General features: G+C 34.3%; 3 protein-coding genes across 3 annotated transcripts; 2 read left to right on the forward strand and 1 right to left on the reverse strand.

Annotated features, from left to right (window-relative positions):
- Positions 1-80: 80 nt before the first annotated feature.
- LOC106140149 (protein argonaute-2) lies at positions 81-15,135 on the reverse strand. Its single transcript, XM_013341696.2, has 14 exons — positions 15,000-15,135; positions 14,361-14,695; positions 13,341-13,541; positions 12,524-12,767; positions 11,930-12,152; positions 11,378-11,623; positions 10,718-10,883; positions 10,273-10,397; positions 9,724-9,908; positions 8,293-8,459; positions 7,307-7,455; positions 6,640-6,817; positions 5,869-6,060; positions 81-5,596 (listed from the first exon to the last, which is right to left on the reverse strand). Exons 1-14 carry the CDS (start codon positions 15,016-15,018, stop codon positions 5,288-5,290), a joined length of 2,739 nt encoding a protein of 912 aa, XP_013197150.1. The 5' UTR covers positions 15,019-15,135; the 3' UTR covers positions 81-5,287.
- A 693-nt stretch (positions 15,136-15,828) lies between these two features.
- Positions 15,829-17,974, forward strand: LOC106140110 (large ribosomal subunit protein mL53). Its single transcript, XM_013341643.2, has 3 exons — positions 15,829-16,064; positions 17,014-17,141; positions 17,581-17,974. Exons 1-3 carry the CDS (start codon positions 15,919-15,921, stop codon positions 17,733-17,735), a joined length of 429 nt encoding a protein of 142 aa, XP_013197097.1. The 5' UTR covers positions 15,829-15,918; the 3' UTR covers positions 17,736-17,974.
- LOC106140111 (uncharacterized) lies at positions 17,738-17,974 on the forward strand. Its single transcript, XM_013341644.2, has one exon. It carries the CDS (start codon positions 17,738-17,740, stop codon positions 17,918-17,920), a length of 183 nt encoding a protein of 60 aa, XP_013197098.1. The 3' UTR covers positions 17,921-17,974.
- Positions 17,975-18,181: the final 207 nt, after the last annotated feature.

Genomic DNA, 18,181 nt, shown 5'->3' on the forward strand with positions numbered 1-18,181 from the left:
TTGTTTTTTTTTCATAAATCGTTAGTCTATAGCCTTACAATAATTCTTACAAATTAAGGGGAATAAATAAAATTATAGTATTAGAAAGAAACATTTAATAACTTTAAATGTAGTGCACAAAATATAACGTACGATCCTACAATTACTCTGTATTTAATATGTGGTACGCTGATTCAAATATAATTTGGGATATTAAGGCGGCTCCATCCGTACAGCGGCCTGGATCGCCCAGGCCCGGATTAAACATAATATCGATAGTTACTGCTCGTCTCGTCTGCGTACGATATCCATTATGTTTGCTCGTCATCCTACCACATCGGGTCCCTCCACTTCGGACAACATATATAGCTACAACATACTGCTACAGTATCTAGCAGACACAGTGGAGGGAAGTCCCGTATTTGGCTTTATTTCTAGAACGACTATTTAAGACTCTTCTGTACTCTAATAAAATTGTCAATTGATACAGAGCTGATTTCCAAGAAATCCAAAGTAGTTTACATAAAAATGAACGTGAAAGTTCTAAGTTTCTGCTTAAACTATAAATCTCGTATTCACTAAGCTTCAACGATGCACAACCGCTCACCGACGACGATTTTCATGAGTAAAATAGAATTCATATCTCACTAAAATAGTGGTGAGCGAGAAATCGCTTAAGACATGTTACCTAGTGTAGGCAAGCTTATCACAGCTAAAACGGCCTTAAATAGTCATTCTCGAAAAAAATCTGACAATTGCAAACACAGATGAGATATAACATTATTTGTTCTAAAATATTATAACATTAATATCTAAATCGATATATGTCATTGAAAATATAGGAAGTTCAGACTAGTACACAGAAAACACAGATTCAGAGTCATTGAAAAATATATTGGGTACACTCGTTGGTTAGTTCATGTCAGTTACGATTCTACCACAGTAAAAGCAAAATAGCCTCAAGTGAACATAGTAAGTAGTTCCAACTCAAACAATTTGATTTCATTACATATATTGTGGAATACAACAAAATGTTCCCTCGTTTTAAAGCTATCATAAAACATCATCTTACGTGATCCAAAAAAGGCAATTACAAAAAAGCATCGCTAACGAGACTTGAAATTTTTAAGTAAGATTGGAGTGCTACCGTTTTAATATTAATCAACAGACATGGCCTTCATATAACGTTAAGATTCATGAATTACCCTGCACGAAGAAATTTGGAATCTATTTATTATACAATCTATCCATATCTGAGACCTAACTGCGATTTCTACATTTATCAAAGCGAGAATAAGTGCACTATTTAAAATATATTCACATACTACTTATCCAAAATTAATGCTAGAAGCCATGCAATACTACGGTCCATTTATAAAAGCGAGAATGATATTGTTTAGACGTCATACGTAAAATTAGCAACACATCGACTGCGATATGTACTGAAAAGCAGGACTAGTCAATTGCGGCAGTGCTTTTGTAATTATACATAATAATGTATTGCATATCATTGAAAGTGTCGCTTGTCCACCTCGCCACGCTTGTTCTCGACGGTCTAATGGCGTTCTTCGCAGTCAAAGTGTTAGAAAAAAACATAATAATTTTAGTAATCGAAAATAATTTTTGGGATTTAAAAAGCTATGCTAATCTTATAACATTTTCTATCAACAAGTAGCAATAATAAAGAAGTGGTGTTAAATCATACTCAACTTAAATTTATTATCGAAATAGTAGATAGACCCTACTTAATAGTGGGGCTAGGAAAAAGTGAATGAACAGAGCAGTTGGTGCAAGTGCGAACATTATAACTTAACATACATATATGCTTGAACACCAAGTGATAAATAAATTTTTAGTTTATTTAAGAACACAATTGAAACAAAAATCTTATACAATATATAGTTGAAGGCCGATCTTTGATCTACTAAAATAACATTTATGGACATTAAAATATTCTGATATGAGACATACGATAAATAGGAATTTTTTTAATTCAGAAAAAATATCCGCCATATATATATGTAAATTTACGATAACGTAATTACACACAAAGTTATACAATAAAATACACACTTTGAAACAGCCAGCTAAATAAATAAAGTATATGCGATCAGTATTATTTTGGTACAATTTATTAGACGGAAAATACTACACTACTAAATACATAAAGCGTACAAATAACAGCTAACAATATATATACTTATACCTATAGCATCAAACTATTATCATAATTAATATGATGATGAAAGTCTGATGGTACCATAGGTGGTCCCATGAAAATTAAAGTTCATTATATTAGAGAAATAATTTTAAAGCTTCCGTTTAGTTGGTTTACAAAATAAGTGCTTGAACTGTGTGAGATCACATAAGACGTTAACTAGACTATAGATAATAGACAAACATACATTAATGAATACGTTCCGATGTTGGATTAGATCCTTCCCTTGTCCTGAGACGACTACCATAAAAGCGAACAACAAATTTTCATTTGGACCACCAATGCATTATCATTATCGCCTAATACAAATCGATTCAGGTCTAACCGAGTGGTCAGTAAGTAAAATTAACAATTAGCTAATTAAACTTGCCATTAAAATTATGTACTAATTACTAATCATAATGTTTTATGATTAAACAAGACTTTATAGTTAATTTAACTTTATTGATTGTTACAAGGCTTTGTTATCCTAATAATAATTGTAATCCTCGGCAGGTATTGATATTCTATTAGATATAGAATGAGTTGTCCGAATCCAGAGTGGCATTTCCTTACTTCGGGAAAATTGTGCAAAAACTTTGTTCGCGTCAACATGCTCAACCAAACCACACCCGTATGCCTCATAACGTTACAGCGACAATGCATTTGCAATACCTTTATTAACTACGAATAAAAATAATTAAAATCCATTTAGCAGTTTATGTAAAAATTATATTCAATATGAATTATTTCCTAAAGTAAAATATTTATTTCTATGATTTCAAAAATCTTTTGAATCGTTTGATTGCGCGGTTGCGCATAAGAGTACGTAAAATTGAATTCAATCTAGTGTCTTATAATCATGTCATTACTCTGCTTTAGGTCATTCTAGAGTTATGGGTTGTTTCGATTGGTCGTTAAACAAAGAGTAAACGTACAACTGATAAAAGGCAGTAACTACGTTACTAGAATGTTCATATTTCATAGTCATTAACATCACTACTTATGGCAAAATGTTCATAAAAATTTACCGCACCCTGCATGGGCGCCTTAACGATAAATGAAAACCCCAAAATATTTAAATCTTAACTATTACAAGAGAACTAGTAGGCCTGTTGAACTAGATCACTTGTTTTCAGAGCATAAAGGTGTCTGCGGTTTATACACACGCAAAAAACACTACGTTTCTATAAAGTTTCAGGATTAGCAGTAAACTATGGACGGGGTTAATTTTTAGTTCATATATGATATATTGTAATCAACGTGAATTACTGTTGTGTTCAAACATGAATTAATAAATACACGGACACGATAATTTAACTTAAGATAATATAAGTATAGAATTTGGAAGCTTTTCTAATAACAAAATAATTGTGTTAACACAACTTCATAGAAATGGAGTGTTTTGGCTGCCTCACAAACATTGTATATTTACCGAAATTACTCTATTAATCATAAATAAGAATGCGGAACGAAAGAATAATTTGAAGTAAATACACAAAATAATTTAAAATTTTTAATTCGTTTAGATAAAAATAATAATTCTCTTATTTTTTTCGTTAAAGGGGTATTTCACTCGCCTAAAATTAATTTGCGTTGTGAAAAAAAAAGACTGGATTGGTGTTTCTAATATTACCACCAACCTGCCTCACTTCTAGGGCTCACCAAATGGATTAGTGGGGCAAATTAAAAATTTGGTATAATCTGCCACACTAGGGACATTCATTTTGTGATAAATTTTCTATTAAAATTAATGACCGGCGTGTTTGTGGAGGAAAGTGGTACAATTTAGTGTTGATACTCTTTAAAAATTTGCTTTATGGTATTGATCCAACAGTAATATTCTTATTCTCAAGGTCCAAGTACTTTTTTCTCGTTGCTATGTTCAAAAATAGAATATAAATATGTATACATTTGCGTGGTACTCTCATTTACCATAAAAAATCATCGATGATAATGCTATGTATGTATTTAAAAGACCAGCGGAGAAAGTGTGGAAATTTAATTTTATGCATTATTTCCTTAAGCATTTTAACTGTTTTACTTCTGAATATTGGACCTCAAGAGTGAACATAACAATCATTACTCTCAGTGCAATATTTTGTTACATTTATAACCAAATCGGATGACAATGGGCATAGACTTTAAGTGCATCTCAATAATTATGCGTATTGGATTACATTTTAAGTAGACTGTGTCATCGTAAAGGCAACATAAATTAACAAATTAATTGCGACTTAATTCTAAATACTACTATATACGCTTAAATATATTTCTTCCCTCCTAAATTTTCAAAAAGTCCTAAATTACATACATATTGCGAAAATATGTAAGTATGCAACTCATCGTTAAAATTGTCGAGGACCACCATCCACAAACAAGTGACCAGTAACCGTCAACATTTTAAATTATATATAATTCTTTATGCTGGATGTTGATAGACCAATAACAATAATTTATGGCGTCATAAGAGCACTGAAATGGTCATACCTATATTTTTCGATAATCATGGAAGCACTGTATCAATTAAAGTTGATATTAATTTTATATTATAGCAAGCTTAGACACACTTCATCTCTACGATATCATAAGTTAAATAGTTCCTTTTTGTAATACAAATAGATAATGATGGCGTTTCATTGATCCCTCATAAACATACCCAAGGTAACTTGAATGTATTAAGCATTAGACGCAGAATTAAACAGCTTAGTGTAAACCACCCAAACAAAAAAAATCATTAAATATATTTATATACAAATATTGCATGTTTTCGCCTTTACAACTCTTGTTTATGAATTCCCACATGAAACAAATCAAGTGTCTAAAATAACGTTTAGTATTTAAAAAGTAGTTAAATTTTAATGTTATCTTATCATTACATTTGTGTGTAAGTATTTAAGTTAATTTAAAGAATTCATCACTTTCTCTTACAAATACATGTAAGATAATTTCTTGATTTCGATTTAATGTTTCATCCAGTGTTTGCTTGCTAATGTGGGCTTATCTATATGAATTTGTAAACAGAACACCGATAAACCAACAATTCTGTATAAATTGAATACTAGAAAGGAAAATCTTCAATGGACTGGTTACTGGCCATAAAGTTACATTCTAAGCGAAGTACATGACTTTCTTAGTGACCGCGTGTACTGTGATCGCCCTCGCCATGGCGCCGGGCGTGCGGTCCTCGCTGCAGGCCGACTGGTGGGAGCCCTCGCCGGAGTCGTGCTCCTTCTCCACCAGGTGGTACCGCGCGCGGAACGCCACCAAATGCGCGTAGTACGCGGGCGCCGGGATGGACACCGAGCGCGTGCAGCGCACGTACGTGTGGCACAGCTGGTACGTGAGGCATTGCAGCTCGTCCGACCCGAAGTGGTTGTCGTCCCACAGCACGTGGTAGTGCGACGGCCGCGACGTGCCCTGGCGGTGATAACACAAATTATTGCCGATACAATATTATTACACAACAACAGATAGATGAGATTACGACGAAACCTCCGATGAAAAATGTGTACATATTAGGTACATAGTTCTGAAAATAACTTTTTTCTTAAAAGATGTAACCAGAGTTCTTTAATTATTTAGTGCTTGCTTTAAAGGTTCCGTTTTTACATAGGTAGTTTGTTTTAAATATTGTTTATAAATTAAAATCTTTTCATATTCCAAAAAGAAAAAAATGAATTATAAAGTACCTGTATGCCTTGATGACTGCAGAGATAGAAGTCGAATTCCGTGGGATGCGTGATACCCAGGTCCACGGTAGTTCCCGCGGGAATGTTGCCCGACTTTCCAGACTGTTCCTTTTTGTCCGCGCAGAATAGCCGCGTGTGATGTCGCTTTTGTACCACGATGAAAGTGATACCGGGTTTGTATTCCGCTTCCAACTGCAAATAATGTTTGATTTGTCATTGAATTACTTATATATAAAGCTTCACCCTGTTGGAGAATACTTATAACATGAAACACTTGGTATTTATATAATTATTCACAAACTAAGTAGATAGAATCAGACAAAAAAAAAGAAAAATTGAAATTAGATATTTCCATTTTATTCTATCTAATTTCAATTTTCTCAAAGAAATAAACTAATTAAAATAACTACACAAAAAATAAAAAAAGATGAATGCTAAAAAGAACCAATTATGCCGAATGAAAGTACAAGAGGCAAATATGAGAGAATTGAAATTAAACAGTATAATAGGAAAATAAATCTTTGACTACATCAGAGATTTTTTAAAGGTGCGACTGGCAGAGAATGGGCATTAATTTCACCTGTTGTAAATGTTACGTGCATAAAGTTTAAATAAATAACACAATAAAGAAATAAAATTAACCTAACCTTTAATATTGAAACAAACGCCAGTAGGATAGGGATGGACTATAATTGGCACCTCTTTATACTCGTAAGATTGCAGGCATTACATGACGTATTTTAAGCAGGTAGATCACCAGACTGTACACACCTTTATACACGCCTCCCTGACAGCGGTGAGCTCGTGTTGCAGCACGTGTATGAACTGCCCCTCGGATATACCGTCGCGGTACATTATGATTCTGTGAGGTTTGAACCCGCCCGTGCTCTTGTAGAACATCAACAGTAGCTCCTGGACCATACTGCTCATTTCGTGGACGATTTCTTGTCTGCGAAGTTAACAATATTATTGTTACTCTTTAGGACCTCTTTAGAATTGACTTGATTTATGTACAATTTAATATTGACATGTACATACATATATTTCAATTTAAAGATTTTATAAACATGATTGCATATAATTTTTTTTCAAAACTTTGTATGTCTGTCAAGATAGATCACAGTGATACATTATATATATTTTTTAAGATCTTTGTGAACGCGTCGAGCAAGCAAATGAGAATTTATATGGTATTGCATTAGTGCCATCGAGTGACCACTAGGCGGCACTTATTAAATGACATACCAATTCGCGTCTTATTTCAAGTGCCGTGTGATTTCCGGCACTTTAGAATAGGAAAACTCAATCTCTTATTCATGGATGTCGTAAAAGGCGACTAAGAGAAATGCTAATAAACTTGGTATTCTTCTTTTAGGCGACGGCCTAGTAACCTGCCGCCGTTCGAACGTAAATAGCATGTGAAAGCCAGTGAGCGGACCTGTGCTGCTGCACGCGCACGGTGGCGGCGTAGCGCGAGGGGTGCGCGTCCATGGAGCCCACCACGGCCGCGATGGACGGCTTCTTGTTGTCGCCCGCCGGCGGGTGCGTCACGTCCACGCCCAGGAAGATCACCGGCTCGTTGAACACCTGCAACGGCGCTCGTTACAACACGTCTCGTACCTACTACCGCAGCGTGGCCGTTCAATTGACGTATCAAAATTCGGTATACTCTGTGCATCAATCAATTCATTTCAATTATATTTCTTCTTTACAATGTATTATTCTCTCGTGCACATTTCTATTCTTATTCTAAGTTTGGATAATAGTTAAGTTGACGTTATTGAAGAAATGCTGCAGTGTAGGTTGTTACCGCTTCTTCTGCACTATCGTTGTTGAAGCGGCAGTAAACTTAGTTTTAAGTAATTTATTTGAGATCAACCAAATTTGTGAAACCAAAAGAAATGACGATTATTAAGTGATGGTTGAAATGTTCTATAATAATGAAAAAAAAAATTGAATTTGTACACGCAGCGCTAACGTAGTGTTTAATCTACAGCCGAAACACGACAACACGACAGTTAACGTTAATTTAAAGCCGTAGTTAATAAATAATTGAAGGAATTGTTGCAAAGGCTTTCCTGTTGGTCTTATAACGAAAAAATATCATGTGTGTCAACTGCTACTCTTTATGCGCAACTTCTTAAGTCAATCACAAGAAATGCTATACTACGATATATAAATCTAGGAAGTTTTTTGGGCAATGGGTGAGCTCATTCACAAACTTCTTCTTCATCCCTTACAGGGTAGCATTGTCAATGTCATTATCTCGATGGCCACGTTTAGCAAAATGGGTCCATATTAAAAATTAAATTTAACAAATTGCTACTCCATCGTCTATAATAGCAATACTATTCTGGATTTCAAGCGCTAACGACGGTTATCCAAGACAACATTAAGCAAGAAGCTATCACGCTAAACTCTTACCTTCGGACGTAATGATGGAACTAAAATAGAGTTGATGCCGCCTAGTTTGACGTTGATTTTGAGACATAAATTACTCAGCGTTTGCGGTGAAGTTTTGTTCACGTTCTTCGCTTGGACGCATTGCGTCGCCATGCCCAATACAGTATCTCCCACTCGCTTTACTTCCGCTGAAAGTTAAAAACAATATCATCATTATTCACATTCATCCATTTTATAAAGGTAGAATACTAACTAGGGGCCACAATCACTTTTACAAAATTTAGATGGGAAAATTAACTTGAATGTTTTTACCATTCCCCGATATCTTATTTATCCCTAATAAAATAGAAAAGATACAATGAAAAGGTCCCTCTATGATATTATTTAATTTTGAAATTTTTATTTGGGAGATGGGCTTCCATATTTGTTGTTTTGTTTTTGTAACGTCAACATTCTTCCTTATTTCAAGCTACTACAAGGGACCCTTATTTTGATATCAATCCTTATAACTCGGCCGATTGCCATGTCTAAATACAATTACGCCTATTTGGTTAAGTTACATGCCGGCTATGTATCATTATTATCTTTGGCATGGAACATAATATCATCATAAAAAGGTTTATGAAATATATAACTTTCAATACCCTTATGACCAAACGCACTTAATTAAGTTCAATGGTAAATATGTTAAGAAAAGCAACACAACAAAAATAAAATTACTAATGGCTACTTTGTTTTCTCAGGATTTTCCACAGAATGACGATATTATGACACATCAACTAATGAGTTATTAGTTTATGATAGTGGCGTGCATTGTCGCTTAGTTAATCATTAAAGTACAATTACTGTATCAAAGACGCTATATGTCACCTGTAAACTGGCCATATTAGCAATGGTATGTTCAAATCTAAATGATAAAATGGAGAACCTTCTCCGACGATTATTACAGACCTGCCTTACTTAGTTCAAGTACTCCATCGTAAATTTGCCAACCCTCTACAGACATTTCTAATCTCTAAATCCCAAATACAACTTTTATTTTTAAATGGGGTACACAGGAACATACATACATATAGTCACGTCTTTATCCCTTGCGGGGTAGACAAAGTAAACAGTCTTGGAATGCCAAAGGCCAGTTTAGCTGTTTGACTCTATAATAGAATTAAGATTCAAATAGTAACAGGTTGCGAGCCCATCGCCTAAAAGAGGAATCCTATCTCCTAGTCGTCTTTTACGATATCCATGGGAAAGATATAGAGATTTTTTTATATTCTATTCTCAAGTGCCGGAAACTACACGGCATGGGATACGAAACGTAATTTTACTGCCCACAATTATTGTCTTTCAAGCGAAATATCTTAAAAGTAAAAAAGCACACTGGAATAATCATTTAAAAGTCTCATATTTCTATCTGTTTAGTAAACACCTTCGTAATTATATACATAAGCTTACCATAAACGGGAGTCTTGCCAGGCAGCACGACTACTACCAACTGGAGCTGAACGAAGGTGGACTTGAGGTATTTGAACATGGGCTCCACTTGATCCGGCCCGGTGGCGTACTTGCAGAAGCAGGGCTGCCCTATGATCGGCATGCCCGCGTCATTCGATATCTTTTGCAGTTGTTGAGTGAAGTTCCTGAGAATAAGCAATAAGTTTTTTTTTTTGGTAGAAATTAGAAAAGTGGACCTCGGATCCTGTAGCAAAACGACTAATGTGCACTTTTGATAATACGAAACTAAGAGATTCTTTTTTGGTATGATATACAGTGAAATATTTACTTGTATCATTATGACTGGATGAAAGAAAGATCAGTTCAAAATTGTACTGTATACTGCCTGTGTAAATTACAATTTAAGTCTGTGAAATTCAACTTAGAATTGGACATATTTTGATACTAACAGTAAGAACCTTTATATAAATGACGACTAACAACCATATTGAGAAAATGTGGGGTTTAGTCATTACAATGCGAAATGTTATTTAGTTATCCTGGACTTACTTCAAAGCATCTTCTCGTACGGTTCTCTGCGGCGCGAAGCATGCGATGGCCCACACTCGAATTTCAACTCCCATGAAGAATTGTTTCCCGCGCATGTCCCACACGCCTTGATTTGGTAATGCTTGCTGGAACATTATGTATTATTACTTTATTACAATAAAGAAGAAACCTTTCTGATAATAAATGATAAAAATGTAAGAGGCTTACTTTCAAGAAATACTATAGATGATCTAGCGTTTGCTCTTTACTCTCATACAAATCTCTTAAGTGTCCTTTTAGTTCCGTAATACTCTACCTATTCTTGGGGTCCGACGACACACGTAACCGTATCTTAATGTGTCATCGCCGAATAACATCTTAATTTTATTTCTTGTTAAATAACAATCTTAAACACCTTCTTGGTGTATGTTCAACATGAGTATTATAGATATGACGCAAGGTTTACCTGTCCGCCCAAAGAGGAGACGCGGCCGCCGTACTGCAGCTTGGGCGGCGGCAGCACGCGGCCGCGCACCTCCATCATGTTGTTGGAGATCGTCAGCCCGAACTCCTTCACGTACAGGTCCGTGTTGAAGTTAGCGCGCCGCACCAAGTTGTTGATCTCTCGCTCTCTGGATTATATCATTTTATTGATAAAAAAATTACTAAACCGCTTAAATAGCCCAGGGTGTTTATTCACGAATGTTGAGAAGACCTCTCCCCTTATCTTTATGTTTAAAATAGAAAGACAGGGAAGATACGAACTTGTTCCGCCCGAAAGTCATTCAGACAGAATTTATTATAGTTTAGACATTTCTATGGACATTTCTCTAACAGTACTCAAATATTGACATGTATCTGAACGCTACTGCTTGCTTTAGTAAAACAACGTCTTTTGTATAAAGTATCTGAGGCCTGTTACTATTGCAAATAACACCGCAGAGAACAGTACGAGACGACGTTTTGAAGTTGTAAGTCCAGTATAACTAAATAACAAAGTCCACCATTACAAGATTTCTTGTAACTGTGTAAATTTCTGTGAAATAAAGATAATACAAACAGATATTTGGAATAAGAGACTTAAAAGTACATGTAAGAATGTAATAATAAAAAACCAAGTATATACCGGTCAGGGGCTGATCGCGCCGTAGCTTTAATCATTGTGGACGTCTGCATATCTGTTAATTTCTTAATGCATCTCTGTCCGGGCACAATATTACACACTTCCAATGGCAAGTACGTGTGCTTATGTTCCTGTCCCACTTGCAAACATGGCAAATGTGGATACCTGAGCTTCATTTTATATTTGTCAAAGAAATATTTTGATACAGTACATTCTACTGTTTGTCCGTTTTCAAGCTGTAGAGGAAATCTGCAACAAAAATGGGTTAGGTGAAATTAGGTTTTCCTTGTATTAAATTAATGTTTAACTTTTGCATAATTCCAGCATTTCATGTACTCATACTTATGCTGTTGCTATAGTATATTTACATAGGTACATTCTCATAAAAATAATATTAAAAGTAACGAAATTTACTTGCTCATTTTTACTGAAGTCATAATAAGAACAATTCAATATAATCAGATCTGCAGCAAAAATAACTGTCTCAAGTTCATTCATAGTGACATGGAAATTCCTGAGTGAAATTTTATGTAACAAAGATAAAATAATACTTACGATTGCATTTGTGCAGGTCTGCGTGTCACATTACACACTCTGTATTTCCTCTTCATAGTGCCACAATGGGTAATTTCTATCTTCAAGCCTTTGATTTCTTTAGTGAATTTAACTCTTTGAGAGTCTGTCAGTGGTTTTCTTTGGTCATTTATGTCCCTTATATCTAATACTTCACACATAAACTCTATAACAGGCTGAGCTTTGTAAAATGCAGTTGCGGAAACTATAATAAAAAAAATACATAACTTTAATAAAATTGTAACAAAATTTTAACACAAAATATCAATTTTTAAAATTTTCATCCCTAAATCATACTTAAATACCGTTTTGTCTCTAAGAGTCCAATCAACCATAAACTATCTAGGCATTATGCCTTTAACTGATTTTATTCTTTCACTTTGCATTATATTATTTATATATATTATAAATTATAATGGTATTAAACACGCGCGTAACATACCTTTATTTTTGTCCGTCCTTAATATGACCAGAGATCTTTGGAACATGATTGGAATTGTCCAAGATAAAATAAAGGTATGTTTCGTACGCATTTAATAGTGTATTATTTATAAATAATATTATGCCTGTACTTACCATCTATATTTAACATCATTTTCCATTGGCTCGGTCTGACTGATTGATGGAAACCAAACCAGACCTCACGGCCACCACCCAAAGGGTGATAATACCCATCCGGTGAAGAGAAGAATGAACGTCCAACAGGTGTATACATCATGGAAGGCAGGTGTCTCATGACCACATCAAGAGCAAGTATTGCATCATTAGGTATTTGTCTTGTACGACCTTCTAATGCCTCCTCTAATGCAAATAGGGAGACCTGTGAACAACATCATTACATTATGGCCCTGAGTCTTAACACCTTGGGCATGGGTTTTTTCTGATAAGATTTACATACAATCCTCTTATAGAACCCATTTAATAGGATATAGGTTGCATAACAAATAAAATAGGCAGTTGTTCATTTATTAGCAATGATACAGACACAAATGTTCTTTAATTTATTGTTTTATATGTAGATAGGCATTTGTCTATCTTCTTCTTTTTCACAAACTTTGCATGGAATCCTAACCCATATTGGTTTGATCAAGATTACACATCCAGTCCTTATAACGTTTTGCCTCACCATAAGTACATAACTTTGAAATTAGTTTCTGGTATGTTGTGTCTATAAACTAATAAAAAAATTAAAGAATGCCTTCTTTAATTAAGTCAGTATGTTACATTCATATCAATCATCATAAATGTCAAAACAGATAATGTTAATTTATATGTATATATGAGGATTTGCAGAAATTTCCGCGTGAATGAGAATTAACAGGGAGAGTTAATAAGTTAGATTAGACAACAGGGGTTCCAGGCTCATCTCAAAAAAATTTACAAAATCATTTACCTGGGCAACCCATTTTATAGTGACACGGAAGACTCTGTCCTTGCCTTCTCCAGGTAATATTACTTCTAATTCAACTCTGTCATTGCCTATAGGTAAAGGATCTCTGGTATATAAATTGTTCCTTCCATCAAATACAGGTTTGAGTGCACCAAATATTTTGTTATAACAATGAACCATAGTCTCTACAATTTCTCTATTAACCTGAAAGAAAATTTAATTGATTAGTTAGTGTTTTTAATAATATCTTAATGGCAGAAAATGTATATTATTTTTACACATAAAGGTTAGGAAGCTGAATATTATTACATAGTCGCACCAAGTGAGTAAGGCTTCAAAAAAGAGATAGGTATTAAAATGGCTTAAAATAAAAAAAAAACACAAATTTTTCATAAGAAATTATATAATTTTTTTATTAAAAGTTTATGTTTGTCACAGGATTAGTCTTTATTAATGCACTTAAAACCATTACAAATTAACAAAATAACAACTTTAATAAAAAATGTTATTTTATCATATAAAATAACGAGGCCTATAACTCATTCCATTTTTTATTTGGAAGTTACTTTTTGCTTTTTCCCCAATTTATCATAATAGCATCAACAAATATTGTTTATCTTTAATTACATACCTACATATAGTCACATCTATTTGCCTTGTGGGGTAGACAAAGCCAACAGTCTTGAAGACTAGAACATCATATTTAGTTGCATGGCTTTATGATAGAATTGAGATACAAATAGTGGCAGGTTGCTAGCCCATCACCTAGTCTCCTTTTACAACATCCATGGGTCTACTCTTTTTGCTATTTGTTCCAGGAACCACACAGCACCAATAAAAAAAAATTGCCTCCCGTAAAATGGCTGTCACAAGTCTTGAGTAGTTCTTGTCCTTGTGACTCCCAATCAAACACTCAGCTGCTATGATACACAGGGTGGAATGTAAAAAGTATGATATGTCTACTATATTTTTTTTATATTCTAATTTTTCAATATTTATAGATCATCCAATAATATTACATACCTTTCTTGGGCATTTATCTGGTTGTATATTGACATCATAGTGATGAACAAATCCTCTAGGCATTGTTATTTGGAAATGATTTGCTCGTAACATGATTGGTCGTCCTTCATGGCCAAGGTTGGGTCTTCGCGGGCATGTCAGTACAGGTAAATCAGGTGGGGGTGCAACGGCTGGAGACACGAGAGCCATGGCGCCAGTACCACTGGCAACGCCGGGGGCGGGTGCACCAGTCGTGGGGACCGTGGCAGGCGCTCCGGCTGCCGTACCTGTAGTACTTGACGCACCACTGACTGTCGCAGCACTAACAGTGCCGCTACTCGCCTCCCCCGGTGGTGCTACAGTAAAAACAATAAGAGCATTCATATAAAGACATGGCAACTAGAATTTGAGTGACACCTCGTGAACAAAAACTTTTGGTTGCTAGTAACTATAGATAAAATATTACAAGAACAAGATTACAACTTCACATATAGTGGTCATTGTACCCGTAAGTTCATTTCGTTAGCAAGCAGTCACCCGTTGAACGTCTATGTAAACTCAACATCATTAATTTAGGACACATTTGGGACACATAGAAAAAAGGTAAATCCTCTTGTCTGTTCTTTAAATTTATAATAATTATGTGAAAATTATACTTACGTTGGCCAACGGGGTACATTTTTATATAAAATAGAAATCAATCAAACTGTAAAAAATAAGAAAATCCAGAATACATTTACTGACATGCACGATACTATTTTTTTTCTTTATGTTTTTGTTCTTTAGGCCAACTGAAATGAAGCACAGACATTTGATTAAATGCCACAGACATAACCTAAAACAAAAAAGACATTGAATGACGTTTCCGCGTACCAAACGAATAAATAGAAATCTAGAGAAGTGTGCCAGAAGTCGTAGCCAGTGTACCATATTTAAGACTCGGTAGTCTTACATGGACATTATATTAAAAGCCCGTGATGTCTATATCCTATCTGGACAATGTCACCGTATTATATATTTTTACAAGAAGTACTCTTCAAGATAACTTAATATTCTTTCTTTGAGTGCATAAAAAATACTAGCATTAAGAACTAAATAATACTAGAGATACTAGACTAGAAGAACTGATGTTTCTTATCATCGATAAGTCTATGATTAATATTTCACAAAACTTCCATGCCTTCATATGCATCAAAATTGTATTTTTTGTTTTTAAATTATACTCCAATCATATCAACCTATCCAAATTCGGTGCGAATTCGTCTCTATTACTGCGTCATTAAGCAGGGTTAATTGTACGTAAAATGTGCAAGTTTAGCTACAGAGGTTTCATATGGACCAAATAAAGGCTTCTTTTCCATTCAATGTGTTAATGAATTCTGTAATGCGTTTATTGCATATGTATATAAATAAGTCAGCGAATTACACATTGAATTTAAATGTCACTGTCATGGAGGTTTTGTCGATTATATACAATGGGAAAAAAGAGGTTATGCTGTCAAGTTTTCCACTCTATGACTTTTCCTGACGGTCCCAATATCGATCGCAATTTATTTGATTGATCCAGAAATAGAAAAATATGGCTGTTCCCTATAGTGGCACAGTAAGAAGATCTTTAGGAGTAGTTTCAGCTATCGGTAAACAATTAAAAGCAGTAAATTTGAAAGCTGCAAAAAGAATAACAGTGACATTTGATCCATTTGGCGATAACGTTACACATACTCGGTACGTAAATCTAAATTTATAATATTATGAAGCCATATGACGAAGCTAACAAAATTCAACTAGGCAACTACATTAATGATCCTGTATTTTACTAAAGTATGTATAGTATCAAAATTTATAGATAAACGTGCCGTGTGGTTCCCGGCACTATTACAAAAAAGAATAGGACCACTCCATCTCTTTCCCATGGATGTCGTAAAAGGCGACTAAGGGATAGGCTTATAAACTTAGGATTCCTCTTTTAGGCGATGGGCTAGCAACCTGTCACTATTTGAATCTCGGTTCTATCATTAAGCCAAATAGCTGAACGTGGCCATTCAGTCTTTTCAAGACTGTTGGCTCTGTCTACCCCGCAAGGGATATAGACGTGATCATATGTATGTATGTATGTTTATAGATAAACTAGTACCTCATAAACTTTCCTGCTAGCTATAGCTAAATCTTAATTGCAAATATATTTAATAAGTATTTCAATTTATATGCAGAATTTACATATTAAAAAGTATTTCAATTTCTATGCAGAAGTGTATATATATTTAAAATTACACAACAAATGTTTTAGCTAAAGGCAAGTTGAGATCCTGTTTGTTTTAATGTTTACTAACAAACATACATATAGCCACGTATATATCCCTTGCAGGGTAGGCAGAGCCAACAGTCTTGAAAAACTGTAAGGCCATAATCGGCTGTTTGACTTAATGATAGAATTAAGATTTAAATAGGTGCAGGTTGCTAGCCTATCGCCTAAAACAAGAATCTCAAGTTTATAAAGCTATTCCTTAGTCGCCGTTTATGATCTCAGTGGAAGTCCTATTCTTTTTTTATTGTTGCTGGAAACCACATGGCAAAAGTATATTTTTATTATATAAATTATATAAATGTACTTATAAAATGGGTTGATTGTATAAGTATTGGTGATTATTACAAAATCTTCCTTTTATTTTTTCAGAAACTTCTTACACTACATAAGTTCACCAAAGATTAGCCTTACAAACCCCAATTGTTCCCTGAAAACTGAAGTAGTGTGTGATCGAAGTGAACCAACTATTGACATCACTCTTTTGCCTAATATTGCAGGTATAACATAATTTTTCTCTCCATTTTATTACAACTGGATGTCACAGCATTCCTGAAGGGTTTTTTTTGGGAGGGCACTGGCGAGGGCACAGGGCATTAATACTTAATAAAATGTAATAATTAAACATTAGGCATACCAGGCCCAATCCTAGAACAGATTTAGATGAATTAGATTGCCTTCCAATGCATGGCATCTTTTAAAAGAATTTCATACCTTAGGAATGCCTACTGGAAGAAATTTCTCTACAAATAAGTAGTGCCCTTGTACTGAATTTCTCTTTAGTTTAAGTTCCATTCTTATTTTTTTTACCTTGTACTAGAACTAAATATATAAATAAATAAGGAAAACTACTGATTGAAGTATTGTTTAAGATCTTAGCTCAAAGTTTACATTTAATTTGTATGCATTAGATATATAACATGAATATTCCAATTTCAGAAAAGGCGAAAATAAAAAAAGTTACTTTCAAGAGCAGCAACCTAACGTGTTTAGAACTTTTACAACTTTTAAACAAACACGTTTCCTCCTTAGCTCCAGTTGAACAACCTGTTACAACTATACAAACAAAATCAGAGAAAAAGAAAAAGAAATAAAAATGACTAAAAGTGGGAAGAAGGGCAACCTTCATGTTGTAGAGGAACTGTACAATCAAATACCAGAATTCACTGATGTATTTTCTGAAGACACATTCTATGTGTTTGTTGTGTGCTTTGTTCTGTCTACAATATTGGTAGCATTTATTCTGTCTAGATTTATAACTATAAAACCTGTAGAGTAGAATTGTTATCCAAAGATGTGGTGTATTTAATATATTAATGAAAACTAAGAATAAGGTTGTTTAATTTCAAGTTTGATTTTTGGTAGCACTGGAGTTGTTTTCCCCAGATCATCAAACTAGTAAGAATGTTTTGACTTAGTTTTATCATCATCATTAATTAATGTATGTTAATTTTTCAGGCCATTCTAAGGTCACTGAAAAGCGTTGTGCTGGTTTTATTGCAACTTCATTCTAATTCCACCATGATAGGTGACATTGATA

The sequence above is a fragment of the Amyelois transitella genome, chromosome 3 (assembly GCF_032362555.1).
Source record: "Amyelois transitella isolate CPQ chromosome 3, ilAmyTran1.1, whole genome shotgun sequence".
NCBI lineage: Eukaryota > Metazoa > Arthropoda > Insecta > Lepidoptera > Pyralidae > Amyelois > Amyelois transitella.

Bases quoted from the DNA above. Each gene is read 5' to 3' on its own strand.
- LOC106140149 (XM_013341696.2), bottom strand. The intron at 10,398-10,717 runs GTAAACCTTGCG...ATAATGTTCCAG, and splicing joins TCTCCTCTTTGGGCGGACAG to CAAGCATTACCAAATCAAGG. The intron at 8,460-9,723 runs GTAAGCTTATGT...TTTAACTTTCAG, and splicing joins TGGCAAGACTCCCGTTTATG to CGGAAGTAAAGCGAGTGGGA.
- LOC106140110 (XM_013341643.2), top strand. From the start codon at position 15,919: ATGGCTGTTCCCTATAGTGGCACAGTAAGAAGATCTTTAGGAGTAGTT. The intron at 16,065-17,013 runs GTACGTAAATCT...TTATTTTTTCAG, and splicing joins GATAACGTTACACATACTCG to AAACTTCTTACACTACATAA. The intron at 17,142-17,580 runs GTATAACATAAT...TTCCAATTTCAG, and splicing joins TCTTTTGCCTAATATTGCAG to AAAAGGCGAAAATAAAAAAA.
- LOC106140111 (XM_013341644.2), top strand. From the start codon at position 17,738: ATGACTAAAAGTGGGAAGAAGGGCAACCTTCATGTTGTAGAGGAACTG.